Source organism: Notolepis coatsorum (assembly GCF_963971535.1).
Source record: "Notolepis coatsorum genome assembly, chromosome: 3".
NCBI lineage: Eukaryota > Metazoa > Chordata > Actinopteri > Aulopiformes > Paralepididae > Notolepis > Notolepis coatsorum.
This window is the reverse complement of record NC_140167.1, coordinates 120,897,811-120,917,503: the sequence shown is the minus strand read 5'-3', so window position 1 is coordinate 120,917,503 and position 19,693 is coordinate 120,897,811. Positions and strand designations below refer to the sequence as shown.

The 19,693-nt window shown below is 43.4% G+C and overlaps 1 protein-coding gene across 4 annotated transcripts in view; it reads right to left on the bottom strand.

Moving 5' to 3' along the window:
- traf3ip1 (TNF receptor-associated factor 3 interacting protein 1) overlaps positions 1-694 on the bottom strand; it is an 88,057-nt gene extending 87,363 nt beyond the window's left edge. For all 4 annotated transcript variants that reach the window (XM_084309969.1, XM_084309971.1, XM_084309972.1 and 1 more), the window contains exon 1: positions 494-694. In XM_084309969.1, the coding sequence (XP_084166095.1) occupies positions 494-616 (123 nt within the window). In that variant the 5' untranslated portion in view covers positions 617-694. The remainder of the gene's footprint in view (positions 1-493) is intronic.
- Positions 695-19,693: the final 18,999 nt, after the last annotated feature.

The following is a 19,693-nucleotide window of genomic DNA, read 5'->3' as shown; positions in this document are numbered from 1 at the left end:
GGTAATTTACTTAATAACTAAGTAAATAATACTAAATAACTTAAATATCTAAGTCAGGATCATTTATTAAATAAGCAAACTAACGTTAACGTTAGCTACCATAAATGTTTACAGTTAGCTGGTGACGTTAGATAACTGCCAATGCCATAATCACTTCAGTATGTTACTCTACAGATAACGTTAATGGGTCTCTGGGTGCGACATGTAACGTTACTTGACAGCTAACGTTGGCAATAAAAAATATATAACAAAGCTGGATAATTGAAGAGCTTGACAGGATGCGCAGTTGGCTAGCGTGAACTGTCGGTAGCACATTAGCTAACTGGTTAACACAAAGATGCATCGTTAAAAGAAAGAAAAACACGGCCGACGTTAGTTAGTAGTATCCATATAATTGTCTGTGTCGCCAACACAGGTTATTACAGCACTTGGTTAGCTAACGTTGTCAAGCTAGCTGATGTTAGCCGGCGTAGCTAATCAATATAATACTCACCTCACTGAAGATGTCGTGCAGGTATCGAAACGGTGGTTTGCTGAGCAGTTTCTCAGTAAGCGGTGGTTTCTTTATAACTTTTCCCAGCGAGTCCTGGGTCTTTTTCACCACTGCCCCATTCATGGCAGCGCTAGAAACAGCTATAACGTTGAGTTGTCCTGAGAAAGTATTTAAAATGATACCAAAACGTAGCTGGGTCAATTCTTCAGAAGCTGTCTCGTTGGTTGCTATGTCAATACTCTCCAATCCCACAGTGCATCATTATTGTCCAATACGCCTGCGCCGAGTGTAACTGGTTGCCAAGCAGCAGCACCGCTTAGCAACAACTAACAATTAAGGCTAAGGAGTAAGGACCTTCTATTACAAATAGATTATATGAACCTGTATTTGTTCATGCAATTGTTTTATTGATCTCAAATGGAAATTAATAGGGAGAAGCAATACATTCATAACTAATCTCGTTGTAGCAGACCCCTACACGTAGGCTACTGGAGGGGGGGGGGGGGTGCGTGTGTGTAAGAAATGTGCATATATGACACTGCCAGTTAAAGGATCTAGGCAGAGCTTAATAAATTTTACACATAAAAGTTATATTTGGCTAATGGAGACGTGTGACGCATTAAAAAAAGAAGTATGCATTCTATGGCCACACACTGTCGGTCTAGGGAGGGTGTAGAACTACCACATGCCTCCTCTGATACATGTGGAGTCAGCCAGCCGCTTCTTTTCACCTGATAGCGAGGACTCTCACTGGGGGAATGTAACGCATGCAGAGGTTCACTCTATTTCCCCCCGATCCCCTCCCTGCAGAACAGGCGCCCCTACCAACCAGTAGGCCGTAAAGGGATGTGAATCCCTACCCTCCTTCAAAACCGCTCTCAAAGAGCACCCACGGGTGGCTGCAATTAGAAACTGGCCCCTGTATGTCAAAATCCCCCCCCACCCAACCCCCTCTAATGTACAGTTTCTTCCCCTTCGGATTTATATATTTTTATGATGTTCTCTCTTTCTTACACAGTACCGTATATTTGTATGTCATAAATGTCTTGATGAATTGAAAATGGACCCTTGTGTAAACAAGACAAAAGTATTTTTCTGGTCTTCATCCTCTTAGCAGTTGTTTGTATTGAGCTGTACTGTATTGTACCCATTCTGCAATCTGTTAATACATTTTCAATCAATCTGTTTGAATGGCATTTCCTCTCAAATGACACACACCATTTTAGAGCACCTCTATCTATCTTAAGGAAGTTACTCCTGCCCTATATTCCACAGGTGCCTTCAGACTTTTAAAGAACTGTACATTAAATCATTAGCCTCGTTTTCCATAGAGTGCCTCCAAACACTGTACATTGGTGGTTGGATGGGTGGGGTGGGGGGGGGGTGGGTAGGAGGGGTGGGTGGGGGACACTGTACAACTGTACAAGCAAAACTGTACATTGAAATATTGACAAAACCATGTTTGGTCATTTACTGTACATTGGAGGGGGTTGGGTTAGGACATTTACAGGGGCCAGTTTCAAATTGCAGTCTCCCGTAGGTGGGGGGAACTGCTGTGTGAAATGAGGCCAGGGTTCGAAATTAAGGGGGGCTTGGGGCAAAATGCCCTCGAAAATTTACCAAATGCCCTCGAAAATCAGTTAAGGGGGGCAAGAAAAGCCCCAGACAGTTTACTAATTATATATATATATAATTATATATATGCTCTACAGTGCGAGCATTTCACTCATATTTGCCCCTAATAATATGTGTGTGCGAACCGGAAAAATAATTTACTCGCAGTGTGCGAGTGAAGATTACAAACAGCTCCGCTGTTAATAGTGTAGGAGCCATTTCATTTGATTTAATAGTTTTGACTAAATAGCGCCGCCACTGGTCGCCTCGTAAAATGGCACCATGGTTCTCCTATTAATTACGGCACAGCTGTGTGTAAACGCACGCCAGACGAGAAACAGTTTTTCAACCGCTCGCTTGCTACACACACACACAGCGCAGATTGAATGAATGAAAGACTGAAAAGAAAGACTTTGCTTAGAATCATTATGAGTTTATTTGAAACCCTTTTGCTGCGCCTGTTTGTTTTGAAACCTTTTTAGTACAAGTCTGGAGCCTGTTTTGTTTCATTTGTTTGCCCCGTTATTATTTGAAACTTTACGCAACTCCTTCCATAAAACTCAACCGGTTCGAACCCATCGGATGCAACTATCAACAACATCAAACAGTGAGTAACAAGACAGCCCAAGTCAATGTGGTGTGAGCGCGTTGAAGACGTATCCTGGCTTAGATAGGCAAATTGAGCCTACATTCAAGTTGAAAAACTCTCTGATACGGACACAATGAATGGAATTTGATGGATCAAAGGGATCTAATGGATGTGTCACGCTATTGAGAACAATGGAATGTGCAATAAATATGATTGGATAAATGAACGCGAAAGACGCGCATTTAAAATGGTATCAAACGGATCTAATGGATGTGTCACGCTATTGAAAACAATGGACTGTGCAATATGATAGAATAAATGAACGCGAAAGACGCGCATTTCAAAATGGAATTGGAAGATCAAAGTATCTAATGGATGTGTGATGCTATTAAAGACAATACAATGTGCGATATCATATGGATAAATGAACGCCAAAGACGCGCATTTAAAGTGGATCTGAAGGAATATATGTCGTCGTCAAATAAACCTGTGCACCGTTATAAATAGATAAATAGATGCTGCTTAACGATGTCTGAGCAAGATAAAGAGGACTTGGGCCATTCTGATGCAGCTGCTTTGATTGTGACTGAAGGTGCTGATGCAGCTCCTGTGATTGAAGTTACCACCGTTCACACTTCTGACACAAATGTTAACTTGCCTGTGGTTGAGGGAAAGAGACAAGTGAAACCCACGCAACGGGCACTTGAGGCTAATTATACAAAACAATGTAATCGAAGAAAAGCTAAACTTGGACAACTCACAAGCAAAAGAAATGTGTTACAAGCACTTATGGTTGATTACAGAAATGTTGAATTGGTTAAACAAGAATACAATGAATTTAATTCTAAAACAAATGACTTCAAATCGCTTCACAAAACAGTACAGCAGCTGTTATCAGAAGAGGAAGCGGCAGAAGAACAAGATCAGTGGTACATGCCGAAGTTCGAAATCATATGTGAATTTCATGATAAGGTTATAGAATGGATAAATAATGCCCCTGCAGCTATGGCACAAAAGCCACCAGAAGTGACACCAGCACAAAGTGTGAAATCATTGGGCAATAATTCAGTTGGCATGAAATCCACTTCAAGCACCGCAGCATTAAGACAGGTAGAGGCCGAAAGAGCCGATCTAGCCACACGTTCTGCTTATCTCAAGCAAAGACAAGCATTTGAATTTCAGGAGGCACAGCTCAAAGCAAGAAAGGAAGCATTTGAATTAGAAGTGGAAATTGCAGCTGCTGATGCCATGTTAAAGGTTCTGGATGTTACTAAACATGTAGACACCAGGCTTGATGTTAACCCCTTAATCCACATCAATCCACTTTATTTTGACTCAATGCGATCCTTACCAGTGGACAGCCAGAAGGTTAATCATGGATTGGATGATGAAGAGGAAGATGATGACTATGAAGAGGATGATGAGGCTGAAGAGAATGATGATGATGATGATGGTGATGATGATGATGATGATGATGATGATGATGATGATGATGAATTTGAAGGAGCAGCTTCCCATCCACCACTGAGACGAAGGTCTCAACATGCCCCTAGTGGCCAATTACGGCAGCCACAGAAACAAATGGCTCAGCAGCCTACAAGGTCACGAATGCCTGTTGCTCACCAACAACCCCAACAGCCTAACCCAAACTTTGGCTTGCAGGATGGTGCTCAGGTTAATGTTCAACCAGGCGGAGCCATGATGGACATTTTGAGAAAACAAAATGAAATCACAGAAATGTTAATTCAAGAACAGAGGTTCTCACTCTTGCCTTCTAGAGAGATTCCTGTTTTTAAAGGTGATCCATTAAGTTATGTCTCTTTCATTAGTACATTTGAACATTGTATAGAAAGCAAGACAAGTAACAACAGAGATCGACTGCTCTTTCTTGAACAATTTACAGATGGAGAACCAAAGGCAATTGTGAGAAGCTGCCTTCACATGGATTCCCAAAAAGGCTATGTGAAAGCAAAACGGCTGCTACGCAAACATTTTGGAAATGAGGTTTTCATTGCTGCTGCCTATCAGGAACAAATTCTGAATTGGGATGCAATCCGATCGGAAGATGGTAAAGCCTTACACAAATACTCACTCTTCTTGAGAACATGCTGCAATGCTATGAGCAATAATGAAATTCTGCAAGACATGAACAATCCTACACACTTGAAATCTGTCTTGTCAAAACTGCCATTCAAGCACAGAGAGAGGTGGAGGACAGTAGCATATGGTTACTATGAGCGTACACACAGAAGAGCTAAGTTCCCACAACTTGTAAATTTCGTTGAAAGGCAAGCAAACATTGCCATTGATCCCCTCTTTGGAGAAATACAAGACACAAAACCGAAAGAAAAGAGGACAATCCCTTCTCCCCGAAATAGTAATTTGAAATACATACCAGTTTCATCATACACTAAGAGCAGTTTTGCGACAGTAACAGAATCCTCAGAACCACCAAGCACAAGCAGCTCTGCAGCCGTGCAACAGAAAACATGTTTCTTTTGCAAAGAAAACCACAGCACAGACCTGTGCAAGACATTGGATAAGAAAATACACAAAGACAAAGTTGAGTTCTTTAAAGTAAATGGTTTATGTTTTGGTTGTGTGACTCAGGGTCACATGAGTAAGGACTGTGAAAGACGTGTGACTTGTAAAATATGTACAAAGAAGCATCCTACTGTGTTGCACATTGAATTTAAAAAAGATACAAGTCAAACTAGTCCAAGCACCGATAGCATGTCAGTGGGCAGTGCATTAGTCACCATGAAAAGGCCTATCCATACTGGGGCCGGTGACCAACAGAAACTGTCAATTGTTCCTGTGCAAGTCAAGTTGTTGAATTCTAACCAGGTACTTCAAACGTACGCTTTCCTTGATCCAGGAAGCACTGGAACCTTCTGTACTGAAGCTTTAAGGAAGCAACTGAATGCTAAGGCGACACCAACTCGAATCCTACTTCGTACTCTAGGACAAGAAAGGGTCATAAGTATTAACCGAATCAATGGGCTGGAAGTGTCAAGTCTTGAAGGAGATGATTTCCTAAAACTGCCACCACTCTATACTCAAACAGAAATTCCTGTAACCATGCAACAAATTCCCACTCAGGATGATGTGCAAGAATGGAACTACCTAAAAGAGGTTAAGTTGCCATATATTGATGCAGATATTGGACTCCTGATTGGTAATGATGCAGCTAAGTTTATGGAACCGTGGGCAGTAATTAATAGCAAGGGTAATGGGCCCTATGCTGTAAAGACAAGACTTGGATGGGTGGTTAGTGGGCTTCTACACAAACCCACAATAAGCCATAAGCAGCCAACCCATATTTCCGGCAATCGCATATCAATAATACATTTGAATGACCTCATGATCCAAAAAGGGAAATTCAAGAAAGATGTGGAGTTTCACAAAAGAAGGACTCACCATGGAGTACGCCACCCAAAGAAACGCAGACTGCGTGTAATCATGGCAAAGGCAAGAGACGCCCCCTTGAAACGGGTTACAACACCCAGAATGGAACTTACTGCTGCAGTACTAGCAGTGAAAGTGAACAGGAATGTGGATGAAGATACATTCAGAACCCAAGTGAACACCAAGATCAACCCTGCAGACCATGTGTCCCGAGGTCTTACAGCTGATGCATTTTTAAAGTGTGAAAACTGGAAGAAGGGACCGGATTTCCTACAGGAAAAGGAAGAGACATGGCCTAACTTACCTGCTGATCTCACCCCCATACCAGCCGACGATCCGGAAGTCAAAAGAGAGAAGGTTACAGTCAATACCATTCAGATGACAGATCAAGATCCTACTAGCACTCTCATACACCACTACTCAAGTTTCTACAAATTGAAAAGAGCTGTAGCATGGATGCTGTATTTGAGAACTCACCTTTTGCAGTTGAGTAGAAAAAGGAAAGATCTGATGCAAATTCAAGAACCAGACACAGACAAACAAAGACAGACAATTGACGTAGAGATGAAAAAATTCAAAAACGCTGTAAAGGCATACAACCTCTCTCTGGATGAACTGGACACTTCAGAGATGGCCGTTGTTCAATTCTGTCAAAACCAAGGATTTCAAGAGGAAATCAAAACATTGCAGAAAGGAAGTTTGAACGTGCAGAAACACAGTTCAATCTACAAGCTTGATCCCAAACTTGAAAACGAAATATTAAGAGTGGGTGGGAGATTAAGCAGAGCAGCCATGCCAGAAGATGCAAAGCACCCTGCCATCCTCCCAAAGGACCATCATGTGTCAAAGCTCGTTCTTAGAAAGATCCATAAGGAAGTAGGACACAGTGGGAGAAACCACATGCTCTCCTCACTGAGACAAAAGTATTGGATTCCTTGTGCCAACTCATTGGCAAGAAAGATTATTTCTGAATGTGTGACATGTCGACGTCTCAATGGATCTGTCGGAGAACAGAAGATGGCAGACCTGCCAAGAGATAGAATAACACCTGACCTACCTCTTATGAATGTACATCAAAAATGGAACCGGCATCCGCAGGAACTTTGAAAAGGAAGACATTGTGATCATAGCTGACACGAATGCACCAAGAGGATCCTGGATGTTGGCTAGAGTCCTGGAAACAATGCCAGACTCAAGAGGACTTGTGAGAAGTGTGCGTCTTCAGACAAAAACCAGTGTACTTGAAAGGCCCATCAGCAAGATTTGCCTGCTGGTGCCAAACTCAAATTAGGTACTGAAGATTCAAACAGGCCTATACATCATGCCTGTTTCCCACCTCACAAGTATTTATTTTGTTTTGAACATTTTGTATGGCTCCAGCAGTTTTTTGATTTTGTATTGTTATTAGAGCCTGCCCATAACAATAGGGGTCGGTTATGTAGGAGCCATTTCATTTGATTTAATAGTTTTGACTAAATAGCGCCGCCACTGGTCGCCTCGTAAAATGGCACCATGGTTCTCCTATTAATTACGGCACAGCTGTGTGTAAACGCACGCCAGACGAGAAACAGTTTTTCAACCGCTCGCTTGCTACACACACACACAGCGCAGATTGAATGAATGAAAGACTGAAAAGAAAGACTTTGCTTAGAATCATTATGAGTTTATTTGAAACCCTTTTGCTGCGCCTGTTTGTTTTGAAACCTTTTTAGTACAAGTCTGGAGCCTGTTTTGTTTCATTTGTTTGCCCCGTTATTATTTGAAACTTTACGCAACTCCTTCCATAAAACTCAACCGGTTCGAACCCATCGGATGCAACTATCAACAACATCAAACAGTGAGTAACAAGACAGCCCAAGTCAATGTGGTGTGAGCGCGTTGAAGGCGTATCCTGGCTTAGATAGGCAAATTGAGCCTACAAATAGTTCAGAAACTACAAGTCCCACATTCCACAAGGCGCATACACGTCCAATCACAGTAGAGTTTCCTGCGGTGACGCGGCTGGTTTCATGCGAGTGAAAGGAAATGAGAACACAGTATGCGCTGGAAAACAAAAGGCGTGTTCGAGATTGATTTCGGCTCGCCTCGAAAATAGACGAGAGTAGACGAGTGCAACCGGGGGAGGAGTCAGAACGTCGGACACTTCAGATTTGACGACAGCCTCTCGCCTAGTCTCGCACGGCAGATATCGCGTTCACGTTCGCACACACACATACACACCTGTCCAGCTCATTATAATGCGAGGGCCGTGTGTGTTATGTATTGGGTTAGGTTTGTCCCAGGGCGATGGCCATACTCGCCTTGTATATGTACGTTGTGATTGCGCACCTGGGGTGGTTATTGTTTTCGCATACTACCAAGTAAAGCCTCGCTACTGAGTACCTCCGTGTCAGAGTGATTATTCATTGTTATATTACCAGTATCAGATATAACAAATTGGCGACAAGGACGATGGAACTGCGCTGCACTTTGGAAGTGGAGGACGTTTGGTTGCCATTAGCAAAGGAGCTAATACGTGTACCCTGAGCCTGGGCGGCTAACGGAGCTATGCTTGTGCGGCGGACTGGTAACGTTGATGTGTGTGTGAATGTCGGATCTAGTCACAGACAGTGATAAGAGTACGGACAAGCAAGAAGTGCATGTGGTAACAAGAAAAATTGCTGGAATATTGGGGAGTATCGGCCCCTTTGATGAGAGCGTGGAACAATGGAGTTCATATACGGAGAGATTTGATTTCTTTGTGCTCGCAAATGACATTAAAGACATTAAGATTGTGCCCACTTTTATGAGTGTGATTGGGGCAAGGACTTTCAACATTCTACGGAGTTTGGTACTACCGTGAAACCGGGGGAAATGACATATGCACAGATTATTACTGCATTGACGGGATACTTTTCTCCTAAACCACTCCTGATACCGGAACGGTTTCGGTTCCATAGGAGGAATCAAGAGGAGGGGGAAACGGTAACAATGTTTGTAGCAGCACTTGACACTATCAGGGATAGACTTGTGTGTGGGCTGCAAAGTGAGGCAGCACAAAAGAGACTGTTAACGGAACATGGGCACACCCTACAAAAGGCCATTGACGTCAATGTGTCAATGGAATTGGCAGCCAGAGAGGCACAACAACTGAGTGCGTCGGCCAAAGTGCATCAGGTTTTTAATGTAAACCAAAAACAAATGTCAGGACAGGGCATGTGTTTTCGGTGTGGCAAGCCAGGGCATCAAACGACGGAATGTTGGTGCAAGGAGTTAGAGTGCCGGGGCTGTGGCAAAAAGGGCCACATTGAACGGGCATGCTGTAATAAGAGGAGCGAAGCACCGTCGCAGCACAGACAACCTAGGTTTCAAAAAGAGACATTCAAACCTAGGACCAAGAAAGGCGTATATCAGGTGGAACACAAGGCTGTTAGTGACTCCTCGGACGAGGAGTATCCACTACACATACTAACTGTTGCGGGTGGGTCTAGTGGCTACTGGGTGTTACCTTCGCTAGAGGGGAAACCAGTGCGTATGGAGATAGACACCGGAGCGGTAGTGTCTAGGGCTGACCTTCGAATTCTTTTTGGCAATCGAAGCTTCGGGGCCGAGCTTCGATTTTAATTCGAAGCTTCGAATTAAAAAAAAAATTAATTCATTTTTATTTTATAATATTTTAATTTTAATTTTTTTTTATCTTATGTTGTGGGACTTGTACAGCACTTTGGTAAACTTTGTTGTTTTTAAATGTGCTCTATAAATAAAGTGGATTGGATTAATGAATTAAGTAGCCCCTTTCGTGACTGTGACGCAGCCAACACGGCTGTGTGATTTAATTCAAGGTGGATCGCTGTTGTCGTTTGAACAACTTCAGATTTCATGGGAACTACCAATCCCCCAAATCAAGAATGTTTAAGATGAATGAAGTAAGATTTTGATTATTTGAAATATGGCCTGTGTAGACTAAACTATGCACAGAATTATGTCAGTCTACAAGGTCCAGCAATGTAGACCTTGTAGACTCCACTACAGACCAATTATCAGTGAATGTTCATGCATTTTTAAGAAGGGCTACTTCCACAAAAAAACAAAGAACTCACCAAAACATCTCAGTAGCACCTTATCTAAATGTTCTATTTCATATATGGAGATTCATATTTATTTATGTATTGCATGCATTTCTAAATTTTATTTCCTATTTTGTTTATTCATCCCAGTATCTTTCTTTCTTATGTGTGGAATTCTACAAGGCATTTACATTCACATTTACATTTAGTCATTTAGCTGACGCTTTTATCCAAAGCGACTTACAAGTTCTGTACGACAGGTCATCAGGAAGGATACAACTCTATCAGCTGAGTAACAATATTCATCAAAGTGTTGCGTGTTACAGTGTAGGTTACAGGTAGTTTATTAGGACAAGTGCATGACAGTAAGGTTAGTTAGGGTTAGATTAGATCGACGGCGAAAGATTGGACGGGATTCGGCTGTCCTAACTGGGGTGGGTAGTTCATTCCACCATTGTGGGGCAAGGACTGAGAATAGGCGTGTAGGTGGTGTATATGTGTTTGAGGATGATATCCTTCAAACAGGCAATAGTGATGATATAATTTGGGCAGTGCTGAGCTGGGTTACTTTCCTCCAGTGTATTTGTCCCCCGGCCCCACCCAATGGCCCCATGCACACACACACACACACACACACACACACACACCGAAGTAAAAAAAAAAATAAAAATAAAAGTTTTTTCTTTTTTTTTTACTTCGATTTTTTTTTAATGTTCGAAGCTTGTGCCATCGAACGAAGCTTCGAAGCTTCGAAGTATTTAAGACAGCCCTAGTAGTGTCACTGGTGTCAGACAAAGTGTATCGACAAACACTGAAACACCTACCACTGCGGCCAGCCAGAGTGGTGCTGAAGACATATACCGGAGAAGCGGTGGCCCTAAAAGGGGTCACAGAGGTCAAAGTGGAGTTGAACGGACAGCACGCTAAACTACCACTCTATGTGGTGCAGGGCGACTACCCCTCCTTACTGGGACGTTCATGGATGGAGAAAATAAAATTGGACTGGCCCTCTGTGCGACACAGGGGGACACAGGGTTACCCGCAGTTCTTAGGAAACATGCTGATGTTTTTAAAAAAGGAGCTCGGAAGCATGAAGGACATTACGGTGAGGCTGAGAGTTAAACCAGGCAGCACACCTACGTTTTTGAGAGCGCAGCCAGTGCCCTACGCCATCAGGCCCAAGGTGGAGGCGGAACTGGATGCTCTGGTGAAGAGTGAGGTGCTGGAGCGAGTTAGCGTCAGCAATTGGAGTACCCCCATCGTGCCCATTGTAAAAAAGGATGGGAAAATAAGGATATGTGCTGATTTCAAGACAACGTTGAACCCGGTGCTGGCAGTTGAGAAATACCCCTTGCCTCTTATCGAGGACTTGTTCGCTGACCTGTCTGGCGGCCAGAAATTCAGTAAAATTGACCTCTGCCATGCGTATCTGCAGATGCACATGGATCAAGACTCCAGAGAGTTTCTGACGGTTAACACCCACAAAGGGTTGTTCAGGTACTGTCGGTTGGCGTTCGGGATAACCTCAGCTCCTTCTCTGTTCCAAAGGGCGATGGATCAGATCTTGTGTGGGTTGCCCGGGGTACAATGCTACCTAGATGACATCCTGGTGACTGGGAAGGATGACAAAGACCATCTTCAGAACCTGGATGAGACCAGAGGCTGCGGGATTATGGACTGAGAGTCCACAAAGGGAAATGTGAATTTTCTCAGTCTTCCATCGAATACCTCGGCCATGTGATTGACGCTGCAGGGCTACACAAGGCTCCTTCAAAGACTAAGGCCATTGTGGAGGCTCCTGCCCCCCAAAATGTGGCCCAACTCCGTTCATACTTGGGACTATTGATATATTATGGACGATTCATGAAGGGTCTCTCGACAGCGCTGAAGCCGCTGCACCAACTGCTCTGTCGTGAGAAGCCATGGGCCTGGACGGAGGAGTGTCAGAAGGCTCTAAGCATCGTGTTCGTGTCATAATCACAGCTCGGGCATACTTCACTCCCCCTCCTTTTCCCCTCACGTCCTCCACACGCTCCTCTTCATCCCCCTCTCCACCCACTACACACTCCTCCTCATCCTCTCCTTCTCCATCCACCCCTCCCTTTACCCTCATACGCCCAGCTGCACTCCATCCCCCTAATTCACACGCGGTCAGGCACCTCACTCTCCACAGCTGCACTCAATCCTCCCCTGATGGAATGACTACTTCTACTCCTTGACGCTGACCAGAAGCTGTCGTGGTATTAATTACCACTACCCAGGTACGACGTCTCTGCCTAAAGCTCTGCTGGATTCCATCCTTGTATTGCCTACTCTAACCTGTTCTCTCCTGTGCCCCAAAGGACCGCCGTCCCTGCCTGGACGTCTCCTGTCCCCGAAGAGGAACACTTGTTCTCCCGCTGCAGCCCAGCAGCTTCCAAGACAAGCACAAGGACCGCTTGCTTGCTCGCTGCCGCCACGGCAGCCACAAGACAGAACATAACCCTGTTCTATTCCCCCCAATTCCTGTGTTGCTCATTTCATTAAACACCCTTGAAACCGCTCCTATCTCCTCTCCTGTGTATTCAGCAATTGGGCTGTGCTCCAGACCCCAGTTCTCACAGTTCGGCATACGAAAATGTCACCAGTACCTGGTCGGGAGACGATTCACGCTCCTGACCGACCACAAGCCACTCACGACCATACTAGGTCCACATGTGGGCATTCCACCGCTCGCAGCGAGCAGGATGCAGAGATGGGCATTGCTCCTGTCTGCCCATAACTATGCAATTAAATATCGGAAGTCAGAATTGCATAGTATAGCAGACGGGCTCTCCAGGCTTCCATTACCCATGTCAAAGCCAGGCCCGGGTCAGGTTGACATCTTTTATTCCAGTCAAGTGGAAAATGCACCAATCACTGCGCAACAGGTGAGGAGGGCTACTAGGAATGACCCAGTGTTTTCACAAGTAATGGACTCCATCGTAAAGGGGGGGAGAATGAAGGACACACCCGATATCAAGCCTTTCATCTCTAGACAACATGAACTGTCGACTCAAGCTGGGTGCCTGCTGTGGGGAAGAAGAGTGGTCATCCCTCCCTCGCTGCGTAAGTCCATGCTACAACATTCATACTGGACACTGCGGCATGGCACCTAGTTCTTGCATGGCAGATATTGTGTTTACGTTCGTACACACACATACACACCTGTCCAGCTCATTATAATGCGAGGGCCGCATGCACAATTAGATTAGATTCAAATGTATTGTCATCACACAGCACACTAGACTGTATTAATTAATATACCATATTTATATACCATCTTGTTGCGCGCTCCTGCCCACCGCAGAGCGCGCGCGCACGCACGCACACACAACACACAAACTAGGGCTGATTGGCCAAAATTTGCCGTTAGTCGACTATTAGTCGACAAAAAAAAAGTATAATATATATATATATTTTTATCATTCCATTTGGGCTGTGGGGGTGCTTAACACTTTCTGCGCCAAAAATGTCGTACAACGGGTTTCAAGTTCATGCTAATTCTGCCAGATCACGGCGTACGACGTTATTTTGATCATATTTCATATTTTCGCCATGGTATTCATATTTCACTCACGGAGCCTTGTCTGATGCTGTGGGACTCAGCACAACTCTGCAACGCTTCAATACTGCCACCTGGTGGATGATCGGCGAGTTGCCAAACCGGATATGCCGGTTGGATATCGGTGCGTCTCCTAAATACGTCCGGCCACTCGCATATCATCCCAGGACTCTAGCCACACACCGTGGATATGGATCACTGCCATAACTCAATAATCGACATGATTTGGGCGTGTATTAGTATTATACAAACCGGAAATGGATCGCCTCGATCCCCATCAAATAACTGGGATCTGTTTGCTCCAGTATCATCGCCCAACGGTAAGAGGAAGCTGCCGTGACTTTCAGCGTTTTTGTTTATTATTATCGATGCAAACTGCTCTGATCTATATATCACCCATACTACATAAATCATTTAACGACGATCACGGAATTATAAACGACCCCCCCCCCCCCCCGTTCACGCGCGCATGATCAGTCATAACGTTTAGGACCATGTACAGTTGAAATTTTTAATATAGCGTGGATCGGTATCAAACGGCCTTTGATAATCTAATATATGCATTTATGCCTATATCTCACGTTCTAGGAATTACTGCAGAAAACGATAAAAACATATTTATACTCTAGAGGGTATTTTCGTATGAATGTGTGAATGAAAAAGTAAAACGTTCCTACATCCTGAACGATAGATAATCGATGTCGAATGGGCCATAGTAATGTCAATTTAGCAATACAATTTAAAAAGTTATAGCCCTGCAAAGAAGGTAAACATCTCCATAGACTTAGACTGGTGGCAGTGATCAAACATTGATGGATATAAGCGTGGCAGTTAATGTGTTAATGTCTGAAGGAGTCGATCGAAGGCTTCTTGTCCTCCATGCAATTGGTCCACTGATGGACACATCTTGATATTTGTCTAGTCTAGTGTGTTCATTAGATGGGTGAAATCCTCTTTCAGTGCCTCTGTGCCTGTTTTCGTAGGCAGTTAGCCTCTGGTATGCGTGCCATTAGCGTTAGAGGCCTCTTTTCTTTTGGAAAGAATGATAAAAAAATTATTATAATTTTAATTTTTTATTCGACTAAGAGGTTGGCAGTCGACTATGGCTCCTTTCGACTGATTAGTCGACTAATCGACTAATAGGGGTCAGCCCTAACACACACACACTGCTGAATAATTCTGTTTTGCATCAATATATTATATATACTGTATATTGAGGCAAAACAGAATTATACAGTATATATTTTTTTATTTGAAATCTTTATTTCGAACATGCAATGAATACAAACAAACAATAACAAAAGCAAAACACAACTCAATCTACATGTTCGAAAAGGAGTAGGAAGAAGTATACACTTATTTAATCCTACCCCTTTTCCACTACTCAAATGAGTGTACTATTAAAAAAAAAATATATATATATATATATATATGCAAAACAAAAAAACAAAAACTATATATGTAAAACATGAAAGAAATAAAATAAAATGTAAACACCTGTGAATATCAAGTCCCTTCCTCATACCTGTACCTTGTGAACATCATTTCCTTATACATCAGTTTGAATTGTCTCATGTTTGAACATTGCTTTAGCACCACATTTAGACTGTTCCACAGTTTCACTCCACATATCGAGATGCAGTGTCTTCTCATGGTTGTGCGTACATTTAGCACTTTTAAATTGAGTTCTCCTCTCAGATTATAACCCCCCTCCCTATCAAAGAACAGTTCTTGAATGTTTCTTGGAAGTGCATGACTTTTTGCTTTATACATTAATTGTGCTGTTTTAAATTCCACAAGATCATTTAACTTTAATGTTTTTGACTTTAAAAATAATATGTTTATGTATATTGAGGCAAAACAGAATTATATATACAGTATATATTGAGGCAAAACAGAATTATTCAGCAGTGTATGTGTGTGTGTGTATAGGCCTACAGTATCAACTGCATTGTTAATGAACTATAGATTTATATGGAAATCGTTAATCTATTATAGTCATGAGTCATGACTATAAATGCAAAACGTAATTGTCGTATTTATTATCATTATAATTATTTAATTCCGATGATAGAAACAATCGGTCTGTAGAATCGACTTGAAGAAGCTCTTGGTACCCAAACTCCTGTATCCAATAATAATAATAAATCTATCTGATAGAGGGGATAGACGGGACCGTACTGTATTGTACCCATTCTGCAATCGGTTAATAAAGTTTTCAATCAATCAATCAAATGTCTCATAACTTCCTCTTGTGGCTGGTGACTGACATCTTTTCTGAGCCAATGGGCGCTTTGCGCAGAGATAGCAAGCCGTTTCCCATCATGGATTTGCGTGGAGCAGTCGGGTGAGAGGTACTGTGGCGCCTCGCTCTGAAGGCTGTGCGTGGCTCGCTCCCGTGAGATTTCCACGGCTCGCCTAGTCAGATTTCCAGAGCAAGTCGGACAACATTCTAACCGTCATGCAACACGCTTGGCAAGGCCGTAGTAAAAACTGTGCAGATCTGGGTCCGCCTCGCCAATCTCGAACACACCTAATGTTAATGAGGCGGATAACGTTAGCGAAGTTAGCACACGCACACTGTGGGCCAGCCAGTGACTTTGGTGGTGTGTGCTATTGCACAGATGTGTGTCCCGTTTGCACAAGTGTTGTATATTCTTGATCAATATCTAAGGTGGTTTTACAGTACAATGAGGTTGCTATCTGGAAGGAGGAAAGGAGAGCGAGGGCAACATGGTCTTCTCCCCTGACTTAGTCAGATAGAGAAATAAACGTGCAGTCCAGGCAAAAGGAACTATATTTCAACTCAACTGATTTATTTGCCAAAGGGTCAAGGGTGGATAAGGCATCAGTTGCACACAGGAATTAATTCAGCATAATACATGATTGTACAGAAGGTTTGATGAGGTTAATCAAAATAGCCCATTCACAGTGGCTACATCAAGACAGTCTTGCACATTAATAGTATTCATGTTATGTATGAAATAGACCAATAGTACTCGTTGCCACCACATGATAAACCTGGTCTAAGATAGACATCTTACTATAAGTTATCACAAACAGTGATTATTCCATATACAGTTTACTCACGTAGCGGCAAAGTAGAACCATGGTCGGTGGGAGAGGACTGTTGAAGGCTGAGATGCATTGGGACAGGTGGTCGACGACAGCTAAGTAGTTCCACCACATTTGCATATGGAATTAATGGCTTCCCTTAAAAGTATGTTGACATATTGTGTAATGGGGTTTGCTTTGTGCTTTTGTTTCTTCAACAGCTCAGTCGAGGGGGGATTGCAGATCAACTCGGGAGGACACATGAATACATTACATTAGCACTGTAACGTAGGATTTCATCTTCCCTGTTTCTCTGCAGTCCAGCGGTGATCAGTTACCAAATTGTGGTGGGAGAATTCTTGTATGCATTCGCCCCCGTCTCTACAGAACCCCATGCGGGTGGGGCCAGGTTGTAATAACTGGACAGATGGGGTTTTGGGACAAATTTCCAGGCTAAAAGACTCATCTGACGACCAGGTTGTCATGGCAGGATGGATGACTGGACCTGGGGGCATGCCTGGCCTGGGGGGCGGAGCCGGCCTGAGGGCTGAGCTGAAAAATGTGGGGAAGAGTCTCTGAGGAATTATGATGTATGGATTGGACTGTGGGGGACAGGGAGATGACTGGTCGGATACTGATGGGCTTTGTTTTGTGCACATGTGATTTGGTAGGACGCACAAACAAAGGGCGGATAGATTATGACACAATGCAGGGATGAGTAGAAGCATACACATAGATAGGTTACGGTCAGAGTGAGGATAGGAAGTGGAAGACATTTTTCATTGAAAATCTGCTTTCCTCTGCCGGACTGGGCTGTGGAAATCAAGGTGGTAAGGTTTTATGACCGTTATGTGTGTCATAATAAGGGGGGAGGATGGATGGGAGAGCCAGTCGATGAATTATGCAGAAATGTGGTTGAACTAATTGGTGAAGAAAGAATTAACAGGAGAAGAAAATATGAATGAAAAATGAATATGGTGATACTAATGTATGTTTCCTCCCAAACCAGATCATGTAAAGGAGTGTGGGAACAGACTTTCATATAGATTAAGGAAATTGGGTTTTAAATGTGATTTATTATATTTTAATGTGTAATTTGTAGATTAAAAAAAAATTGTTTTATTGTTTTCAACAAACCCAAAAGTTGTTGTTTAAAAGGTGGGCCTCTGGCTAATGAGCCTTGAGGAGCAAAAACTCATTGATGATATGTACCAAAGAATAACGAAAAGAAAATTTGAAAAAAAGAAAAAAAAAATGAGAAATTTGAAAGAATTATGATTTTTGTTATTATGTTGTATGGTTAGTATGTATAGAAAATCAAGTCAAATGTACTGTTTATGACAATAGTAATTGCCAAAGTGAGGAATGTGGTGATATTTGACATTGAATTTCATAACTAATATGTGTGAATAATTAGAGAATCCATAATGTAAAAACAGGGCTTAGCCAAAAGTGATTATTGGTGTTAGATAAGACATTCCAAACAAACCCCCGCTCAGGGTAAACTGGATTAGAGAACAACAGTTGCCGGTCATAAAAGGCCGCAGGGGAAGTCACACCCCACAGGAAACAGTGGCTCACTCTAACTAGCAGAGGAACAGCCGGTCTAGCAGATAACTAGCAGACACATTCAAGGAACTATTAAGTCAGTATACTTTATATAGGAAATCTGGTATTACTTATTACATTAACCATATCAATGTAGAAGGTAACTTACAAAGAAGAATACCATTTAGAATGTCACCCGAGTATGAAAGTAATAGTGTTATTACACTCTTGTTATAAATCCTGGTATATTTATCACAGTTATATTATCTGGTGAATAAAGGTTGGTGTGGTCTCCTATATGATGTCTGGTATCAGCCTAGAGGCAATGACTGTACTGGGATGATATGAGAGGTCTATAGGTCATTACACAAACCATATAGATTGGAAAATCAAAATGGTACATGAAGAAATGTTGATGCATTCAGAGGAGACACAGGCAGACCCCCTCTCTGTCCAAACATGAGAAGCCACAGCCCAAAGGAGGGGGCCATTGACACCAACCCCCACACGAGGACAAGGACCTGTTGGGGCCAGCCCCAACAAGAAGACACCGACGGGGGCCACCGGCGACCCCCCCCCCCTGTTCACTGAAGGAAGACACCGACGGGGGCCATCGACACCAACCAGCCCACACGACAAGGACATATTGGGGCAGGCAGCCTAACAAGGAGACCGCGTGTGTTTAGAAACTTGTGATTGGTTGAACTAGTTAAAAATAGGGAAGTCATTTAACCTATAAGTATTGGAACAATAATGATGGTGGGTATGACGACCAACCACCTCAAACTGAACCTAAGCAAAACAGAATTGCTCCACCTGCCGGCCAAATCCTCCCCCCTGACCGACCTCTCCATCACAGTCGAGAATGCAGCTGTGACCGCGTCCCCGACCGCCAAGAACCTTGGTGTTGTCCTCGACGACCAGTTGAACTTCTCTGCTCACATCGCAGCGACAACCAGAACCTGCAGATTCCTCCTGAGCAACGTCAGAAGGATACGCCCATTCCTGACAAAAGAAGCCACCCAACTCCTCGTCCAATCAACAGTCATCTCCCGCCTCGACTACTGCAACGCACTGCTAGCTGGCCTCCCGGCCACTGCCACCAAGCCTCTTCAACTCATTCAAAACGCAGCGGCCCGCCTGATCTCAAACCTACCGAAATCGGCCCATGTCACCCCACTTCTTAGGGACCTGCACTGGCTCCCCATTGCTGCATGTATCCGCTTCAAGGCCCTCGACCTAGCATACCGTGCGGCAAAGGGAACCGCTCCCGCCTACCTCCGGTCAATGGTCTCTAACTACACACCCTCAAGACCCCTACGCTCTGCATCTTCTGGCCGCCTCAGATCTACTCCTAT